Source organism: Kogia breviceps, chromosome 15 (genome assembly GCF_026419965.1).
Source record: "Kogia breviceps isolate mKogBre1 chromosome 15, mKogBre1 haplotype 1, whole genome shotgun sequence".
Taxonomy (NCBI): domain Eukaryota; kingdom Metazoa; phylum Chordata; class Mammalia; order Artiodactyla; family Physeteridae; genus Kogia; species Kogia breviceps.
In genome coordinates this window covers 72,005,444-72,025,963 of record NC_081324.1, presented here as the reverse complement: position 1 = coordinate 72,025,963, position 20,520 = coordinate 72,005,444, and the positions used below count along the sequence as shown (strand labels likewise).

At 46.8% G+C, this 20,520-nt stretch overlaps 2 protein-coding genes across 3 annotated transcripts in view; one reads left to right on the top strand and one right to left on the bottom strand.

The window, feature by feature from the left end:
• The window catches only part of MYO1H (myosin IH), a 42,849-nt gene extending 36,682 nt beyond the window's left edge, over window positions 1–6,167 (top strand). Inside the window, exons 22-30 of the mRNA XM_059040300.2 lie at window positions 930–1,014; window positions 1,715–1,874; window positions 2,511–2,594; window positions 3,384–3,477; window positions 3,687–3,742; window positions 4,594–4,729; window positions 5,101–5,168; window positions 5,304–5,401; window positions 6,020–6,167. Of these exons, the coding sequence (XP_058896283.1) occupies window positions 930–1,014; window positions 1,715–1,874; window positions 2,511–2,594; window positions 3,384–3,477; window positions 3,687–3,742; window positions 4,594–4,729; window positions 5,101–5,168; window positions 5,304–5,401; window positions 6,020–6,167 (929 nt within the window). The remainder of the gene's footprint in view (window positions 1–929; window positions 1,015–1,714; window positions 1,875–2,510; window positions 2,595–3,383; window positions 3,478–3,686; window positions 3,743–4,593; window positions 4,730–5,100; window positions 5,169–5,303; window positions 5,402–6,019) is intronic.
• A 1,781-nt stretch (window positions 6,168–7,948) lies between these two features.
• Window positions 7,949–20,520, bottom strand: part of KCTD10 (potassium channel tetramerization domain containing 10) — a 34,509-nt gene continuing 21,937 nt past the window's right edge. For both annotated transcript variants that reach the window (XM_059040316.2, XM_059040319.2), the window contains exon 7: window positions 7,949–10,733. In XM_059040316.2, coding sequence (XP_058896299.2) covers window positions 10,509–10,733 — 225 coding nt within the window. In that variant the 3' untranslated portion in view covers window positions 7,949–10,508. The remainder of the gene's footprint in view (window positions 10,734–20,520) is intronic.

The following is a 20,520-nucleotide window of genomic DNA, read 5'->3' as shown; positions in this document are numbered from 1 at the left end:
GTAGGCTGGAATGTTTTGAACTCCATAAAATTATGCTGTCTGTATTTTTCTTCTGCGACATTTCCGTTGCAATAAAACTTTACTTACAGACACATCTGGGTTGTGTGTGGGTGGCCAGCCCAAGGGCCGCAGTTGGCTGACCCCTGTGCACTATATGATCGTACTGCAATTTAGCTGTTCTGTTGATGGACGTTTGGGTTGTTTCCAGTTGTTTGTTTTTGTAACAATGTGGCCACGAGGAATAAAAGAAAAGAATTTTCAATATCTGAATTAACTGGAAAAAAAAAATCTGAAAAGCATTTAAAAATTGGGACACGGGGGCTTCCCTGGTGGCACACTGGTTGGGAGTCCACCTGCCGATGCAGGGGACACGGGTTCGTGCCCCAGTCTGGCTGGGCCCGTGAGCCATGGCCGCTGGGCCTGCGCGTCCGGAGCCTGTGCTCCGCAACGGCAGAGGCCACAGCGGTGAGGGGCCCACGAACCGCAGGAAAAAAAAAAAAATTGGGACACAAGCCAGAAATCTAATTTTCATGTGTCCCGATTTATGTATCCCCATTTTTTAACGTAGACAACTAAAACTAAACACGGGGCGAGACAGAGCAAATGCAGCGGCGAGACTAATCTGTGCCGTCAAGTGCCGCTCTGGTCCCTCAAAAAGACCAGAAAACTGACCCCCTTGCGTCACTTTGGAGCTTCCCTTGATCCTTCCCAGCACCCTCTGCTCCTCTGTCACTCTGGTTCAGTTGTCCGTCTGGGCACGTCCGGGTAGAGACTGATGACTCTCTTCCCACTTTCCATCTCGAGGGCTAGTGGAGTGCTGTGCTGGGCGGGCATCCAGGTGTCTGTGGAGTGGGTGAATAATTCTGGAAAAGGCTTTTGTATTTAAGTGATTGTGCTCACCTTCTAATGCCAGCAGTGAACTCTTTCAGCCATTAAACTTGAAGCCCACTGGCGTGGAGCCCTGGCTCGGAAGGAGGCCAAAAGGAGAAAGTGGGCTGTGCAGATTATAAGAAAGTAAGTTCTCAGTTGGGTCCAGTAGGGAGGAAAGGTCTCTGAGTGCTATTGTGCTGCAGAGGGTGGTCATGGACTTGGAGGTTTTGGCTTTGGGCAGAAAAGTAATCTTCCCTGCAGGATGTCAACCCTTAGGAATTCTGTTCCATCTCCTTCCTCTGAGCTCCTTAATTTGACAGTGATCAACAACTCAGAACGTTTGTTGTTTCTCTTAGCCTAGTTCAAAAGTCACAAAGTCAAACGCCTTCTGAGGCCAGGCAGGGACAGCGGGTCTCACGAGCGGGGATAAGGCAGTAAGGTAGGGTAGGGACTGCGGCAAACTGGAAAGCTCAGCCCACCTAAGAGGGGCAGTCACTACTCCACTTTAGCAGACTGTGGCCAGGCCAGTGTTGGCAGATCTTTTGATTTTTTTTTTTTTTTTTTTTTTTTCAAGGAAAGCTGGAAGTCTGGCTTTCATGTAATACCTCCCAGTTTGTTGTTGTTGGCAATGAATTCAAGTCACTCGAAACAAAACAAAAAATGGTGTGGGTGAAATAGAACATATCTTTGGGCCAGATTTGGCCTGTGGCCCTACTTGGCGAACAAAATAATCTCCACCGTTTTGGCCACCGTTGAATCAAACCAGTGGGGGAGAGAACGCAAGTTTCAGTGAAGAAATGGGAAGTGAAGAAATAGAAAACTAACAAAACTCTCTCCTGCTTAGGTTCATAAAGGGGTTCATCAATCGCAACAAGCCCCTCTGTCCTGACAACGAGGAGTTCATTGTGTTCGTGAGGAAGAATTACATCTTGAATCTTCGGTATCATGTCCCAAAGAACGTCTTGGACAAGAGCTGGCTGACGCCTCCTGGCCTCTTGGAAAATGTAAGGAGTGTTCCAGGACTCACGTTGCAAATGACGTGGGCACGCATGGAGCTTAACTTGTGTATTTTTTGGTGCCGCCTCCCTTGCCTTGAAAGGGCTGCCTCGGCACACAAAGCACTTCCCGGCAAGAGTGATGCCCAAGGAATTTTAACTCTTCAGAATTCGTATATCCTCTCTAGAATTATAAAGCCCGTGGAGGTCTGCTTACACAGAGCACTCTTGAATGGTCTCTGTCCTTGATGTAACATTTCAGACGGGTTTAGGGACTGTTGCCTAGAACGGTGTTTCTCAGAAGATGCTCTGGGGACCCTCTGTGTCTGGAGCACAGAGTAGGGGTGACTAAGATTCCTGGGCCCCAACCCGGGCCCATTGAATCAGCGTCTCTAGGAACCTCCTGGCCAGCAACTCAGGTGGCTCAAAACTCATTCAAGATTAGGAACCACTAGTTTAGCAGTAGCGAACAGTGAGCCCAAGACTGGAAGATGAGCTGCTCTCTTTGACTAGAAAATATTAAGGCTGTCCTTTACCTCAAACTGAATTCAGCTGTGCTTTCAAAGCCTCTGTTTTGGCGGCTGAAGCCTAAAGCGGGGGGCGGGTGAGGGAGGCAGGTGGAAAAGAAGAGTGTTCTCCACGCAGGCATCGAATCTGCTCAGGAAAATGTGCGTGAGGAACCTGGTCCGGAAGTACTGCCGAGGGATCACAGCCGAGAGGAAAGCCCTGGTAGGGTCGTGGCGTTGCGGGCAGGTGGCAGGATGCTGGAGCAGTGGGTGCTGGCCCCTTGAGAGTCAGCAGTCTTCACCCACCATCTCACCTGTAAGCCAAGGGTCACACAAGGCTCATGACTCATACATGCTTTGAGGATGAAACCGCATGTAGACCACTTAGCACAGAGCCCTCGTTAACTGGCAGCTGTTAAAAGTAGCACCGCTCTTTAGTTACCGTGGGAACACCATCTAGACGGCCTCTGAACTACAAAGCATGCAGGGCCCCTTCTCTGCTGGTGGCGTAGTTCTGGTTGAGGTTCATTTGCTGCTCGGCCGACTTATTCTGTAAAGAGCTAGAGGGTAATATCCTAGGCTTTGCCGGCCACACCATCTCCGTTTAAATTATCCTGCCCTGGTACACACAACCTGCCAGAGACAACCTGTAAATAAGTGGCAGGGCTGCGCTCCAAAGAAACTTAACTGGATTTGGCCCACGGGCTGCAGTTTGGGATCTCTTGACCTAGAAGAAACTCTCAACTCTGAAAATTCCACTTCCAGGAAGTCAGTGCAAGCAGAGACAGGCGTATAAGTGTCGACTTCAGACTCTAACCGGTAGAATTCTTGGAGCATTTTGGCCAAAGCCAAATGTGTTTGACTTCTGTGTGTTCTGACTCCTCTGCAGAAGTTATGACAAGGCTCCTTGAGGAGCCTTACTTATTCAGGAAAGCAAGCACTAGCGTGGACCTCTTTAGGTCCCCCAAAGCCTCATGGCTACCATTTTGTACTTTTAATTATGTATCACCAGATGCAGCAAAAGGTGGTTACAAGTGAAATATTCAGGGGAAAGAAAGAAGGCTATGCAGAAAGCTTAAATCAACCCTTTGCCAACAGCCGGATAGGTAAGTCCCTTTTTTCATCTTTGTGCTCACTTCCCCTATTTTAAAAAAAAAAAAAAAGTCAAAGGAAGATGCTTGATCCGCATTTCCTGACAGCTATCTCCCAGGTTGAGGTCTTGGTCACAGAGGGACAGAAAACCAGCAGATGCCAGTGGCTTGTGCACAGGGGTGGTATTTAGTGATGATTTGCTGTGTTCTGGTTGCTTCCTTAGATGAAGGAGACATTAATCCCAAAGTGCTTCAACTCATCAGCAGTGAGAAAATCCAGGTAAGGGAATGTGTGTCCTTGCCTGAGACAGGATTCCGCTGTGGGGTCTGAGAACAGGGTCTGTCTTCTACGTGAAGGGGCTCTGGAAGCGCTATTTAAAGGCAGGGGTGCGTGTGCGTGGGCCGGGCTCTCAGCTGTGATGCTCCGGGTGTGAAGAGGAAAGGGATCACGATTACGTGACTGTTAGGTACCTGGGGCTGTTCTTATGGTCCTCATCTGTCACCCAGGAACTGAGTCTGGCTTTCTATGAAGTTGAGCGAAATGCAGGCATACGCTTAATCATTAAACACCCTCCGTTAGAAGCAGTGTGCCTGAGCGCCGACGTGGGTTTCATAACTTAGCTGTGTGATCCTGGGCAGGTGACTTGCACCTTGGGTGCCCCCATCCTTCTGTGAACGGGGAGGACGGAGGGGTTGATGGTGTGAAGGGCACAGGCTGCGGCCTGGCACGCGGCAGCCGGCGACTGTGGCTCCGGTGGCTGCTCGGTCACTTTGGCCCCTGGGGACTAGAAACCTGTGACTCGGTGGGCTTACCCTCCGGCTGGCAGGGCTCTTAACGCCTGCAGAGTGTCTTCGTCTCTGCTGACCTTTCAGAGCAGCCCCGTGACGCGAGTGGCTGTGGCCTTGAATACCTCAGAAGGTCAACGCCACAGGCAGAGCCAGGATTCACAGCCTTTCACGCAGAGAGCCGGGGTTCAGGGAAAACCCATTTATGCAAAATCTATGTGAGCCCCTCTCCGTGCGGGTGCTCGAAGCAACGTTTCCAGAGGCCGAGTGACGAGGCACTCGGTACGCTGCCGCCCTCCCCCGCGCAGCAAGCGTCCCCTCGTAGTGACGGTCACCTCCTTGCAGTACGGTATCCCGGTCATTAAATACGACAGGAAAGGCTTCAAGACACGGCAGAGGCAACTCATTCTCACTCAGAAGGCAGCTTACGTGGTGGAACTTGCCAAAATCAAGCAGAAAATAGAGTACCCCGCGCTCAAAGGTAAGCAGCAGGCAATCTTCAGGAAATTCACTGGGTTGACTCGGCTCCCGGGCGCGCCAGCAATGAAGCAGCCTTGCGCTGAAAGGCCCAAGTGAAGAGTGCCCAGAGAACCCAGGGCGGCCCGGGCTGTGCCTCTTATTCTGGCATAAATGCCAACGGCATCTCACTCCGGCATCCAGGTTGGACGCTAGTCCCCTTGAACAGGGACCAGCTTTTTATTCCGAGCACAGGTGCTGACTGCAGGGCCACCCCACTCGGCCCAGCTAGGAGGGAAAAAGCCTGGGGCTGGGGACCCCCCAAGGCATGCCTTTTTTTCTGTATTAACGTCAAGTTGTCCAGTTCCCGGCCTCTAACTTTGGATCTGTCCTAAGGTGTCTCTACCAGCAGCTTCAGCGACGGGATCTTAGTCATTCACATTTCGCCAGGAAACAAGCAAAAGGTAACTGACAGCCACGGGGCCGCTGACGGAGGGAAACACCGCCAAAATCTTTAGCTGCCCCCAGGGAAACCTCAGTGATGTTCTTCTTTGAAGCCGCCACCACTGAACCGCCGTGTTCTCTCCTCTCTGCCGCAGGGGGATGCCGTCTTACAGTGCACACACATATTTGAGGCAGTTACTAAACTCGTCATGCTGGCTAAGAAGGAGAACATTGTAAATGTTGTTCAGGGAAGGTAGGTGGTTTGGTCTGTACTCGGGAAGTCATTCAACGTTAAGTGTCTATTGACAGAGCAAGGGAGACGCAAATGTTAATCGTTGCCACCCAGGCCTGCCCCTCCCCGCAAAGTAGGAACTGCCTCCCCACAAGGGGTGGGGTACCCTTGCCCCCTCCGATCACCAGCTTTCTTCCCTCCTCGCCCCCTAGGACTTGGGCTCCACAGAAATGAAGTTAGTGATCGCTTACTCACCACAGGGAGTGAACAGTGGTCTCACCATCTAGTTTTCAAAGGAGGTGCTTATGGTCCTAAGGGAATTTGTCCCCCCAGTGAAAGGGGGACACCCCCCCCCGCCCCCCCGGGGGCCAGAGCAGGTGCCAGCCATACCTCTGCCGTTCATGCCTGTGGAAGAACCGTGCTAAACTGATTTGAAAATAACTACAGGAAGGCGTGGCCACTTTCCCAGTTGCAGAAACGGTTTTCTTTCGATTACTCAAATATACAATAAAACTCTGTCATGAAACAGGAATCTGATCTTGAAACTAGTAAGCATCACAAGGGAATTTCTTGTGCAGACCCAAAGCTGAAGGAAAGAAACAGAGTATGCCAGTAACTTATCACTTTGTGTATTTTAAGTTTACAGTTTTATATTAGTCCTGGAAAAGAAGGCACAATAGTTTTTGACACTGGACCAGAAGAACAAATCTATAAAGATAAAAACGGACAGTTAACAGTGGTGAGTGACCATGTCTGGGGAGGGGGAGGCGTAAGCAGTTTTAAATAAGACTATGGGTTCAAGTTCTCCCGATTTCAGTCCTCCTGTAGGTTGACCAAAATCATAATCTAGTTTATTTCTCCCTCTGTCCCTGATTCTACGTTGAAAAACAGGCAGGAATGGGTACTAGAGGTGCAGATTCAAACACTGAATGAAAAGGAAAACAGTTTACTCAACTTGTCAGCGAACCACAAGTTAACATTAAACTTTTCTCAATATTAAATGTCAAGGCCAACTCTTCACTGGCTGTCAAAGGCCCTCATGCCTTATCACGTGGTTCTCAAGTGAGTCTCCACGGGGGAAACTCCCGGCGAGCTTCGAAAAATACCGGTGTTGTGTGTCTCCCCCCACCTGCTCCCTGACACTATGACGTAACTGGCTGGGGGTGAGGCCCGGGCTCTGGAAAACAAGGATCCCAGGACTGAGGAGGAGAGGTTTGGGAACCAGCTGCATCTTAGGAAGTCAGGCCTGAGTGCCCGGTGCTTTGCCCTCCCTGGCAAGTTTGATCCAATTCTGCTGGGAAATGACAAACTGAAAGCTGAGGGGGCTGAATCTTTAAAACGTGGTTTGTAGCAAATTATGAATACTTGGTATATTATATACACAAACTAAAAAAATGGTCTAACAACATGGACTGTCTCATACACATTTAACGAGGAAATTGCTTTGTGGACAAAGAGTACACGTAATTGCCCCCGAACACAGTTCATTCCTCTGGGGACTAGTTAAAATACTGAAGCATGATTTTTTAATGTAAAGTGTAAGATGACTTTTCAGTTTACGTGCTGTCTTAAAACTTAGCCCCATTCCTCCCTGGCTGGCTGAGGCTGAAGCTGAGAGGCCTCAGTGAGCCCATTTCTAGACGTGGCTTGTCTCACGGGCGGGGGGGGCAGGAGGAGACGGCGTGGGTGGCGGGGCTTGGCTGCTCGCAGCTTGTCCACGTCCCCCTCAACCACGCGGGCGGCTGTGCCGCCAACTGCTCCCTCCTGAGCGAGAGGAGAGACCTCTAAAGCTGAGCGTGTACCTTCCCCAGGTGGCGGTCCGCACGAAGTCCTGATGGAGGGGGAAGTCTGATCGCTCCCATCGCCGTTTCTGCGGCAACTGAGGAAAGCACCCAGGAAGCTCGAATTTGGTCCAGTTAGCGACACCTTCAAGCAAAGGTTCCAGCAGCTCTAGGAAAAGGATCGTCCCTGAAGAAGCGGAGGGGCATTTTATGCCAAAGGCCAAACCCTCAGGTGTTCTGTCGCCCTACATGTTCCCTTTAGGGAGCCAACCTCAAGTCACCCAAGGGGGTGATTTTAAAGATCCCCAATAGGACCTACACTTGACGGGCACTTGAACATGTCAGTACGGGGGGATGACAGACTCTCTTTTTGTCATGCTGCCCGAGGCACAATGAAGTATTATACGTGGTCTGAGAGCGTAAAGCTGCAAAGTCTGAATTTTGCTTTAAATGAATGAAACTCAGAAACACACCCAAATTCCTTCACGGCTTTAGGTTCCATATGGTGAGGTGTAGCTCTCCCCACCCCAGACCTGCACTCGGAGGCAACTGCAGCCGACTGCTGTTTCACAAGCCCGGCAGCATTTCCACCCAAGACTTCCTTCCAGTGTTTGAGTTCAAACACTACGGAAAAATGACTCATCTTTTCCACCCTGAGCAGCAACCTTTAGGTGGTGAAGTAGAAGGTGGGATCTCTGCTCTGCTCTCTTTCCTGTGAACTGCACTTCAGTTCAGTGGCTGGACTGTGCTGGGCGTTTCTGAAAAGACCCAGAAAAACAGATTTAAGTAGAAGCGTTATATAACTTTTATTTTACATCTGTCCACAGATGCTTGTACAACATACAGTGCCTACTTCTGAAGCTCATAGCGTTTTTTTTCCATGGCACAAAGAGACAGAAAGTTAGTGACACACACGTGTTACAGTGACTCTGGGTGGAGCCCTAGAGAACACACATTCCAGAGGGAGGGCCAGGGAACCTGCACAGCGACCGCCCCGCTAAGCCACTGCAGGAGGACAATGGAGAGGCAAGGCCCCCAATCACCACAATCAGATGATCTATTGGGAAAAAAAGCCTCATTACGAGGGACCCAAAGCTGTTCTGCTTTTTCCCTTGTTAAGTTATTACAGTGTAATAAAACTTTGCTCTTCACCAAATCTTAGGCCAGTGTTTGTTTTACTTGGATGGTTCTTAAATACGAATATTGAATTCTGTCACCCTTAGTGCTCACGTAAGAAATCAGTTCTTTGTAGAATATGTTTGATAACGGAGCCTGGACCAGCCAACGCTTTGTCGTGGTCAGCTCATGGCTGTAGGCAACTAACGGTATCACTCACCACGGAATGTTTCATGAGCTTGTTCATATCCCAGGGAAGCAAAGACTCCAAACTACAAGTGCAAAGTTGAAGGAAATGTGAACGTAGAGAGGCGGCCAGAAACATTTGGTCGTAAGGTGTAGAAGCCCCCACTAATCAGACTGTTCCACACAGTTGGCTACTCTTCACGTAAACATTTGAAAAACAGAACTTACATGATGGCTTTTCCATTCCTACAGAAAACATCAGAACTGACATTCACTTTAACTTTCTAAAAAAGTTCAACCCAAACAGCAGGGTTGGTGTTTAAAACAAACAGTATAAAATATTTACAAAACGTTATTTACGCCCCCTCCCCTCCCATCCACAGCACTTAATAAAATCCAAATGGCCTAATATGAAAGTTTCCCACACAACAGTTTAAAAAGCATCTACCCGATACATGATTTTTAGGTTGGGTCATGATTGTTTTAAAGTTTTATTGTAGGCTTTGCTGCTGGATACAAAATAAAGGCATACAACTGTCACAAGTAGGGCAGGATGTACAAAGTCTAAGCTGTAAAAACCATTTCAAAATATAAACTCGTTTTGTTCGAATACACTGTATCAAAGGCTGCCCATATTAATACCTTTGGTATAAAATGGTAACGTTTCCCTTAAATAGCAGACAAAACCCATCCATACCTTACACACCTCCGAATCTCCCTGCAACTACTCTACCAGCCTAGTCTCAACCACCCACATTCGTCACCCCTCCCTCTGTGCGTCACGGGCGCGGAGACGGGGAGGTAGGTAACCGAGAACGTCCGTCCCACACGAGCGCCGTGCAGACAGCAGGGCTCCAGCGCGGGCCACCCAGGCGCCATGGGCACACATCCTCATCCACAGTCGCACACATCCCTTAAACAAACATGAACACGCACACTGACCAGACCCAGAAGGATCTGCACGTCCTCTCCGCCTGCTCACCAACGGCCACTCCACACTGTGTAAGAATCAGAGAGACAGGGAGGGATCTCCAGGCAACGGCTGCACTGACAGCAGGTGAGCTGTCCTGAGGCTGCTGGTGTGAGCAGTGGTCCTATCTGGACGCCAGAACAGAGTCTGGGGCCGTGTTTAATTTCTTCTAAGCAAAGGGCAGGGCATCCGCTGGGGGCAGTAAGCCCCGCTCAACGGGGCATAAGGCCAAGGAGGAAGGAATGGAGCCCACCGGGCAGGGGTTTGTGCGCTATGCCCATAAGCAGGCCAGGCAGCCTTCCTGGAATGGAGTGGGTCAACAAGAAGGGCAGAGGAAGGGGCAGCTCTGCTCTCGGCCGGACCCTGCGGGGTCCCAACAAGCACCAGACCACAGATCAGCCAAAGGGGCAACAGGCCTGCCCCTTCAACAGAGCTGGGCATCCAGAGCCACACCAGACACAGCGGCTGAGAGGCAGGAACCCTCAGGTGGTATCTCCACTGCTACGAGCTGTGGTTCCTTCACCAACAAGCTCTAGGATCGATGCCCAAGGCGGGATGGGCTGTTCGCAAAGCCGTGGAGCCTGTGCCGGGCACGGGAATGGGGCCAGGGTGCTGGGGTGGAGTTAGGAAACACCGAGCTTGCAGACACCACTGGTGACCACCGACTACAGGACCTGTCTCAGAGCTGACCAACGGAACCCTGGAGGGAAGGCGACCCAAGAAGCTCAGAGTCAGTCAACACCCACAGAAATAAATACTGCAGACAAGTTCTCACATACACACCACACCCGTTCATCCTCTTCCTCCAGAACCAGGAAAGCCTGGCTCCAGTGCTTCTCGGATTCTCAGGAAAGCAGAGACCTTGGACCCAGCTTGTTCAATAGCAGGGGTGCGTTCACCTGGGTAAGGACAATCCATTCACCTGGTCGAGAAATACCAAAATCGTCATCTGGCTTTTTATGCAGTCTCTCCGGACTCGGAGGGAAGTGGGAGGCCCGGGAGCTCTCGGGGAATCTGAGTGCACAGCAGGGAGGAGCGGGGCGGGCGGGGTGCCGTCGGGGGCCCCCCGCCCGGCTCACTGGTGGAGGTGGGCCCGGTCGTCCGGGCGCTTGATGTGGATGCGCCGCACGCGCTCGATCCGCTCCCGCTCCCGCTCCTCGTCCTCGTCCAGGTGGTGGGAGCGTCCGGCCGCCCCACCCGTGGCCTCCAGGAGAGCATTGTCAGGCCCCCGGCCATCCTGGGCCTCATACAGCAAAATATTCAGGGTCTCCTCATAGATCCGGGCTTCGGGGAACTCCACCTGTAGCCCCACAAAACACAAGGCAGGGCACGTTAGCACCCCGAACCCCCCACCCCCACCAGCCCCGCCGCCACCCAGGACTTCTGCGCAGGGCCATCTGTCTACAACAGGCCCCTAAGACTCCGTGAGACCCTCATTATTATGTTTAAAGCAGTTTTTATCGTCATTACGCAATACTTACATATGGCGCTAAATTCACAAGAGACAAAAAGGATACAGTGAAACAGATCTCCCTGCCCTCTCTGCCCCCCAGTTTGCCTTCCTTTGGACATTTACATCATTCCCAATGTGTTGCTTCTAACAATCAGGGCTGCAGCCTTGTACACGAAGCATTCCATACCTTAAAGCCGCGTCCTTTCTGAACAAGGACCAGCTGGGGACCCTCATAAAATGGACACAATCCCTCCCACTCAGTAAAGCGCTGCATGTGCTTACTGCCCTTCGGGGGCAGGCGCCATGAACTAGAGGTGGGTCCCAGGCAATCAGTAAGAACTGGCAAAGCGCTTGAAACGTTCTGCTGGGGAAGATACCGATTATGCAAAAAGCCAAGGGGAACATCTGTGCAGTTATGGGAGACAACGAACCATGAGTGTCAGCTCCAAAGCAAAGCTCCCGGAAGTGTGGGATGGAAGGAGAGGAAACTGTCCCTGAAGGGGCAGCCATCCGAACGCCAACTCCCTGGAGAAAGGAAGGAGCCCCGAGGGACAAGAGGCAGAGTTAAGGGAGCCAGGAGAGGGGCTCTGGCCTCCATCCCGGCTCCACCACTAGCCAGCGGCACAAACGTGAGCACAGACTCACTCTGGAACCCGTCCACGAATCTACACACAGCTGGGGTCCGACCACGAGGCCTCTCAGGGCCTTTGCTTGCTGTTAAGCTCTAAAAACGTAAAGTCACTATTTTAAAGTTTAATCAATGTGATGATTAGCTTTTGAATATCCAAGGCAGAGGCAATCCATGTATATAAAAAACCAAACTATGACAAAATGGAGAGTCTAGTTACAGGTGGAATTCACAGCCCTAAAGAAAAGAGGCACGTCTTGTGAACATAGGAGGAAAAGTGAATACTTCTGGTCCCCCCACTATATTTGAAAGGAAAAAAAAAGAAACTCAGTGTTTTTCCCTTCCTGGCTACCTTACAACAATACATACCTTTTAGGATACATTCTAAATACTAATGAATCAAATGTTCTAAGAAGTGGGGAAAAAAAAAAAAAAAAAAGGGCTTCCCTGGTGGCACAGTGGTTGAGAATCCACCTGCCAATGCAGGGGACACGGGTTCAATCCCTGGTCCGGGAAGATCCCACATGCCATGGAGCAACTAAGCCCATGAGCCACAACTACTGAGCCCACATACCACAACTACTGAAGCCCGCATGCCTAGAGCCCGTGCTCCACAACAAGAGAAGCCACGACAATGAGAAGCCCGCACACCACAACAAAGAATAGCCCCTGCTTGCTGCAACTAAAGAAAGCCTGAACGCAGCAACAAAGACTCAATGCAGCCAAAAATAAACAAACAAAAAAACACATGTACCTTTTTAAAAAAAGAAGTTAAAGAAAGATTTTGAACTCTGGTTTCTACTTTGTGGTCTGATTTTCTCTCATTTGCATTTTGCTTTTGAGGCTGCTCTAGCATCACACAGAGCTGTGGGCTCCTGGGACTGCAGTGAGGATAATAACCTGAGCAGGTGACCTACAGATCTGTATGAAGGTGACTAGAGGCATGACCTGCTGCATGTGTTCCTGGTCATCAGATTTCCCCAGATAGAGTGAAAAGGAAATGACACAGTGTATGGGATGATTTAAAAAGAAAAAAAAAGCAAAATCAAGATGGTAGAATAGTAGGACATGAACCTTACCTTCTCCCACAAATACAGCAAAGATATATCTAGGGGCTTCCCTGGTGGTGCAGTGGTTGAGAATCTGCCTGCCAATGCAGGGGACACGGGTTCGAGCCCTGGTCTGGGAAGATCCCACGTGCCGCGGAGCAACTAGGCCCGTGAGCCACAACTACTGAGCCTGCGCGTCTGGAGCCTGTGCTCCGCAACAAGAGAGGCCGCGATAGTGAGAGGCCCGTGCACCACGATGAAGAGTGGTCCCCACTTGCCACAGCTAGAGAAAGCCCACGCACAGAAACGCAGACCCAACACAGGAAAAATAAACAAATAAAATTAATAAACTCCTATCCCCAACATCTTCTTAAAAAAAAAAATAGATATATCTACATGTGGAATGATTCTCACAGAATATCTACTGAACACTGGCAGAAGACCTCAGACTGCTGAAAGGGCAAGAAAATCTCCACGAAACCGGGTAGGAAGAAAGAAAAAAGAAAAAGGAAAAGAAAAGAAAAAGAAAAAGTGAGAAAGGAATCGGGACAGTACCTGTGTCACTGGGAAGGAGCTGTGAAAAAGAGGAAAGGTTCCTGCACCCTGGGAAGCCCCCTCACCGGTGGGGAGATGGGCCAGGACAGAAGGAGAGCTTGAGCCTCAGAGCAGAAAACAGCAGCCGGTTTGCGTCAGACAAAGCAGATGGAGGACTGCACAGTCAGTCAGTCAGTGCTGCCGCCCTGCACTCCCCAGCCTGACACACGAGTCTGCCAGTGCTGGCGGGGGCTGGGTGCTGGAACTCGGGCTTCAGAGATCAGAACTGGGGAGAGAACTGGGGTTGGCATGTTGTGCAGACGGACCCAGGGGGCTGGAATCCAGTGTGACCACGGCTGGGGGTGTATGCAGGGGAAGCCTGGGCCACCTTAGAGGCCAGTTGCCATCGTTTGGGGGGTGCACGAGGGGAGGGGTGGGATCTGCATTGTAGCCTTTTTCTCTGTGCGTGCGCTTGCAGAGGGCAGGACACTACCTGCATAGGCTCCGGGAGCAGTCGCAGCGCCCCCCCGCCCCCGCCGCCAACACCAGGAGTGGTTTCAGGCTACCATCACCTCCCTCCTGGACCCCAGGAGGGGTTGCAGGGCCCCCACCACTGCCCGCCCAAACTCCAGGAGTGGCTGTGAGATGCCATCATGCCCATCGTGTGTTCTGGGGTGTGCCTGAGCTGCCTGCCGCCACCAAGAACCCAGGACTGGGCATCAGCCACTGCATCTGCACAGCCCCATCAAGGGAATAATGACTAGCACACGCTGAAGAAAAAGGCCACGGGCATCCATACTAAAAACTGCCCTCGCACCAAATATATTAAATTCACAAAAGCTACACAGGGATGACCCCATATATAAACAGCCCTCCAAGACCACAGTAGACAATTGTTTCTCCTAAACTCACAAAGAGGAATATGTAAAATGAAGAAGCAGAAGAACTACTCCCAGTTAAAGGACCCCTGAAGGAACAAAGAGTGAAACAGACCCCTTCAGTCTAATAGGCACTGATTTCAAAAAGAAGATAATGAAAATACCAAAGGAATTAAGAAAGCCTATTGAAAGAAACGCAGAGTACTGTAAAAAGGAACTAGAAACTATAAAGAGGAACCAAAAAAAAATTTAAAAACTCATTTGCAAAGACGAAAGCTGAGCTAAAGGCAATGAATAGCAGAATGAATAATGCAAATGAATAAGTGATCTGGAAGATAAAATAATGGAAATCACCCAATCAGGACAGCAGATAGAAAGCCAAATGAAAAAAACCGAAAGCAATCTAAAAGACTTGTGGGATAATATAAAGTGTGCCAACCTATGCAGAATAGGGACTCCAGAAGGGAAAGAAAGAATAAAAGGGATCGAAAATGTATTTGAAGAAATTATGGCTGAAAACCTCCCAAATCTAAAGAAAGAAACATACCCAGGTACCAGAAGCTCAAGGGTCCCAAACAAGATAAACCCAAAAAGACATACACCAAGATGTATTATAATACAAATGGCAAAAGTTAAAGAGAGGATTCTAAAGGCAGCAAGAGGAAAACAGAGTCAATTACAAGGGAACCCCCCCCATAAGACTATCAGCTGATTTCTCTACAGAAACGTTGCAGGCCAGAAGGGAGTGGCAAGATATATCCAAAGTCCTAAAAGGGAAAAAATCTGCAACCTAAGATATTCTACCCAGTAAGACTATCACTTAGAATAGAAGGAGAGAGAAAGAATTTCTCAGACAAGAAAAAATAAAAGAACATAGCAATACTAAGCCTGTCCTAAAGGAAATATTGAAAGGTCTTCGCTAAATAGAAAAGAAGTAAAAATCTATAGGAATGAGAAAATCACAATTGGAAAATAAATCACTTAAAAAAGCCAGTACAGGGCTTCCCTGGTGGTGCAGTGGTTGGGAGCCCGCCTGCCAATGCAGGGGACACGGGTTCGTGCCCCGGTCCGGGAGGATCCCACATGCCGCGGAGCGGCTGGACCCGTGAGCCATGGCCGCTGGGCCTGCGCGTCCGGAGCCTGTGCTCCGCAACGGGAGGGGCCACAGCAGTGAGAGGCCCGCGTACCGCAAAAAAAAAAAAAAAAAAAAAGCCAGTACAGGGCTTCCCTGGTGGCACAGTGGTTGAGAATCCGCCTCCCAACGCAGGGGACACGGGTTCGAGCACTGCCCTGGGAAGATCCCACATGCCACGGAGAACTAAGCCCGTGCGCCACAAATACTGAGCCTGCAATCTAGAACTTGTGAGCCACAACTACTGAGCCCTCATGCCACAACTACTGATGCCCCCATGCCTAGAGCCCATGCTCCACAACAAGAGAAGCCACCACAATGAGAAGCCTGCACACCACAGCGAAGAGTAACCCCCAATCACCGCAGCTAGAGAAAGCCCGTGAGCAGCAACAAAGACCCAACACAGCCAAAAAAAAAAAAAAGCCACTACAGTTTTAAAAAAAAGAAAAATCGAAAAATTTTCTGTGAAAGTGATGATAACCACAATGAACAGCAAAAGGATGAACATGAAGATGTAAAAGAGGACGTCAAAATCATAAAATGTTGGGAAGGAGAGTAAGAAAATGTAGGGGTTTTTTCCCCCCTAGAATGTGTTTGAGCCTATACGACCACCAGTCTAAAACAAATATATATAGGAAGGGCTGAACATACTTGAAAAACAGGGTAACCACAAATCAAAAAACATTCAACAGATCCACAAAAACTGAAAAGAACCTAAGTATAATGCAAAAGAATATCATCAAGCCACAAAAGGAAAAACAAAAAGAAAAAGGGACAAAGAATATAGAACAACAGGAAAACAAGGTTTAAAATGGCAATAAATACATATCCATCAATAATTACCCTAAATGTCAATGGACTAAATGCTCCAGTCAAAAGACACAGAGTGGCAGATTGGATTAAAAGAACAAGAGCCTACAATACGCTGCCTACAAGAGACCCACTTCAGGGCAAAGGACACACACAGACTGAAAGTGAAGAGATGGAAAAAGATATTTCATGCAAACAGAAGTGACAAGAAAGTGGGAGTCGCAATACTAGTATCAGACAAAACACACTTTAAACCAAAGCCCGTAAAGAAAGATAAAGAAGGACACTATATAATGATAAAAGGATCAATACAAGAAAAGGATTTTATACTCATCAACATACACGTACCTAATATAAGAGCACCCAAATACATAAAACAAATACTAACAGACATAAAGGGAGAAAATTGACAGGAATACAATATTGGGTTGGCCAAAAAGTTCGTTCGGGTTTTTCTGTAACATCTTTTGGGAAAACCTAAACGAACTTTTTGGCCAACCCAACAGTAGGAGACTTTTTTTTTTTTTATTTTTTATTTTATTTTATTTTTTTATTTTTTTTTTAATTTTTTTGCTGTACGCGGGCCTCTCACTGTTGTGGCCTCTCCCGTTGCGGAGCACAGGCTCCGGACGCGCAGGCCCAGTGGCCATGGCTCACGGGCCCAGCCTCTCCGCAGCATGTGGGATCTTCCCGGACCGGGGCACGAACCCGCGTCCCCTGCATCAGCAGGCGGATTCTCAACCACTGCGCCACCAGGGAAGCCCCAGTAGGAGACTTTTTAACACCCCACTCACATCAATGGACAGATCTTCCAGACAGAGACTCAATAAGGCAACAGAAATACTAAATGATACAATAGAACAGTTAGACTTAATTGATATTTTCATGACATTACATCCAAAAAAACCAGAACACACATTCTCTTCAAGTGCACATGGAACATTCTCTAGGATTGACCCACACACTAGGGCACAAAACAAGCCTCAACAAATTTAGGAGTACAGAAATTATCTCAAGCATCTTTTCTGACACAACAGCATTAAACTAGAAATTAGCCACAGAAAAAGAAATGAGAAAAAAAAATTACATGGAGACTAAACAACATGCTACTAAAAAACCAATGGGTCAATGATGAAATCAAAGAGGAAATTAAAAAATACCTTGAGACAAGTGACAATGAAAACACAACCATACAAAATCTATGGGATGCAGCAAAAGCAGTTCTTACAGGGGACTTCATAGAGATACAGGTCTTCCTCAAAAAAACAGGAAAAATCTCAAACAACCTAACCTCCCACTTAAAAGAATTAGAAAAAGAAGAAAAAACAAAACCTAGTCACCAGAAGGAAGGAAGGAAATAATAAAGATCAGAGGGGAAATAGAGATTTAAAAAACAACATAAAGAAAAATCAATAAAACCAAGAGCTGGTTCTTTGAAAGGATAAACAAGATTGATAAACCTCTGGCCAAGCTCACAGAGAAGAAAAGAGAGAGAACTCAAGTAAACAAATTAGAAATGAAAAAGGAGACATAACAACTGATACCACAGGAATACAAAAAACCATAAGGGAATACTATGGACAATTATATGCCAACAAATTCAACAACCTAGAAGAAATGGACGAGTGTCTAGAAACATACAGCCCACCAAAATTGAATCAAGAAGAAACAGATAATTTGAACAGACCAATCAACAGAACTGAAATAGAATCTATAATTTTAAAAGTCCCTACAAACAACAGTCCAGAACCAGACAGCTTCACAGGCAAATTCTACCAAACATACAAACAAGAACTTATACCTATCCTTCTCAAACTCTTCCAAAAAACTGAAGAGGAGGGAACATTCCCAAGGACATTCTGTGAAGCCACCATCACTGATACCAAAACCAAAGACACCACCAAAGAAGAAAATTACAGGCCAATATCTTTGATGGTACAGGTGCAAAAATTCTCAACAAAATATTAGCAAATCAAATCCAACAACACATAAAAAAGATCATACATCACAACCAAGTGGGATTCATCCCAAATTCATAAGGATGGTTCAACATATGCAAATCAACGTGATACACCACATAAACAAAGGAAAAGACAAAAACCACATGATCATCTCAATAGATGCAGAAAAGGCATTTAACAAAAATGCAACATCCATTCATGATAAAAACTCTTACCAAAGTGGGTATAGAGGGGACATATCTCTAAATAGTAAAAGCTATTTATGACAAACCCACAGCCAATATAATACTCAATGGTGAAAAGCTGAAAGCCTTCCTGCTAAAATCTAGAACAAGACAAGGATGCCCGCTGTCACCACTTCTATTCAACATAGTGTTGGAAGTCCTAGCCACAGTAACAAGAAAAAAAAAAAAAAGGTATCCAAATTGGAAGGGAAGAGGTAAAACTGTCATTATAGTTAGATGATATAATACTACATACAGAAAAACCCTAAGGACTCCACACAAAAACTACTAGAACTGGTAAATGAATTCAGGAAGGTAGCAGGACACAAGATTAACATATAGAAATTGGTTGCATTTCTTCACACCAACAATGAAGTATCAGAAAGGGAATGTAAAAAAATCAATACCTTTTAAAATCACAACACCCCAAATAAAATACTTAGGAATAAACCTCACCAAGGAGGTGACAGACTTATATGCTGAGAACTATAAAACGTTAATAAAGGAAACTGAAGATGATTCAAAGAAATGGAAAGATATCCCATGCTCCTGGGTTGGAAGAATATTGTTAAAATGGCAATATTACCTAAAGCAATCTACAGATTTAACATGATCCCTATCAAATCACCCATGACATTTTTCACACAACTAGAGCAAATAGTCCTAAAATTCACATGGAACCAAAAAAGACCCAGAATTGCCAAAGCAATCCTGAAGAAAAAGAACAAAGCAGGGGGCATAACCATCTCAGACTTCAAATAATACTACAAAGCTACAGTAATCAAAACAGTGTGGTATTGGCACAGAAATAGACATATGGATCGACGGAACAGTATAGAGAGCCCAGAAATAAACCCACACACCTACATTCAATTGATCTTCAACAAAGGAGGCAAGAATATACAATGGGAAAAAGTCTCTTCAGCAAGTGGTGTTGGGAAAATTGGACAGCCACATGATAATCAATGAAGTTAGAACACACCCTCTCACCACACACAAAAATAAACTCAAAGTGGCTTAAAGACTTAAACGTAAGATATGACACCATAAACCTCCTAGAAAAGATCACAGGCAAAACATTCTCTGACATAAACCATATCAATGTTTTCTTAGGTCAGTCTCCCAAGGCAATAGAAATAAAAACAAAAATTAAAAAATGGGACCTAATCAAACTTACAAGCTTTTGCACAGTAAAGGAAACCATAAACAAAACGAAAAGACAACCTACAGGATGGGAGAAAGTATTTGCAAATAATGCGACCAACAAGGGCTTAATTTCCAAAATATACAAACAGCTCATACAACTCAACAACAAAAAAACAAACATACCAATACCAATCGCAAAATGGGCAGAAAACCTAAAGAGACATTTCTCCAAAGAAGAAATACCGATGGCCAATAGGCATATGAAAAGATACTCAACATCACTAAATATTAGAGAAATGCAAATCAAAACTGCAATGAAATACACTCACACCAGTCAGAATGGTCACCATTAAAAAGTCTACACAACCTTGTTAATCAACTATACGCCAATATAAAATAAAAATTTAAAAATTAAACACAAAAAAATTAAATAAAATACCTTCAAAAAAAAAGGTCTAGAAATAACAAAATGCTGGAGAGGGTGTGGAAAAAAGGGAACCCTCCTACACTGTTGGTAGGAATGTAAGTTGGTGCAGCCACTGTGGAAAACAGTGTAGAGGTTTTCCTCAGAAAACTAAAAACAGAATTACCATATGATCCTGCAATCCCCAGGCATATACCCAGACAAAACTATAATTCAAAAAAAGATACATGCACCCCCTACGTTCACAGCAGCACTATTCACAATAGCCATGACATGGAAACAACCTAAATGTCCATCAACAGATGAATGGATGAAGAAGATGTGGTACATATATACAACAGACTACTATTCAGCCATAAAAAAGAAATAATGCCATTTGCAGCAACATGTATGCAACGAGATTATCATACTAAGTGAAGTAGGTCAGAAGGAGAAAGACAAATACCATATGATATCACTTATATGTGGAATCCAAATTATGACACAAATGAACCTATCTATGAAACAGAAACAGAATCATGGACACAGAGAATAGACTGGTGGTTGCCAAGGGGGAGGGGGATGGGAGAGGGACGGATTGGGAGTTTGGGATTAGCAGATGCAAACTGGTATATATAGGATGGATAAACAACAAGGTCCTACTGTATAGCACAGGGAACTATATTTAATATCCTGTGATAAACCGTAATGGAAAAGAAAGTGAAAAAGAATGTATATATGTATAACTGAGTCACTCTGCTGTACAGCAATTAACACATTATAAATCAACTATACTTCAATAAAAAGAAAAAAAAAAAAAGCGAGGAAAACAAAAATACACCCAGTCACATAGCCTAAGGAGGAGGGTA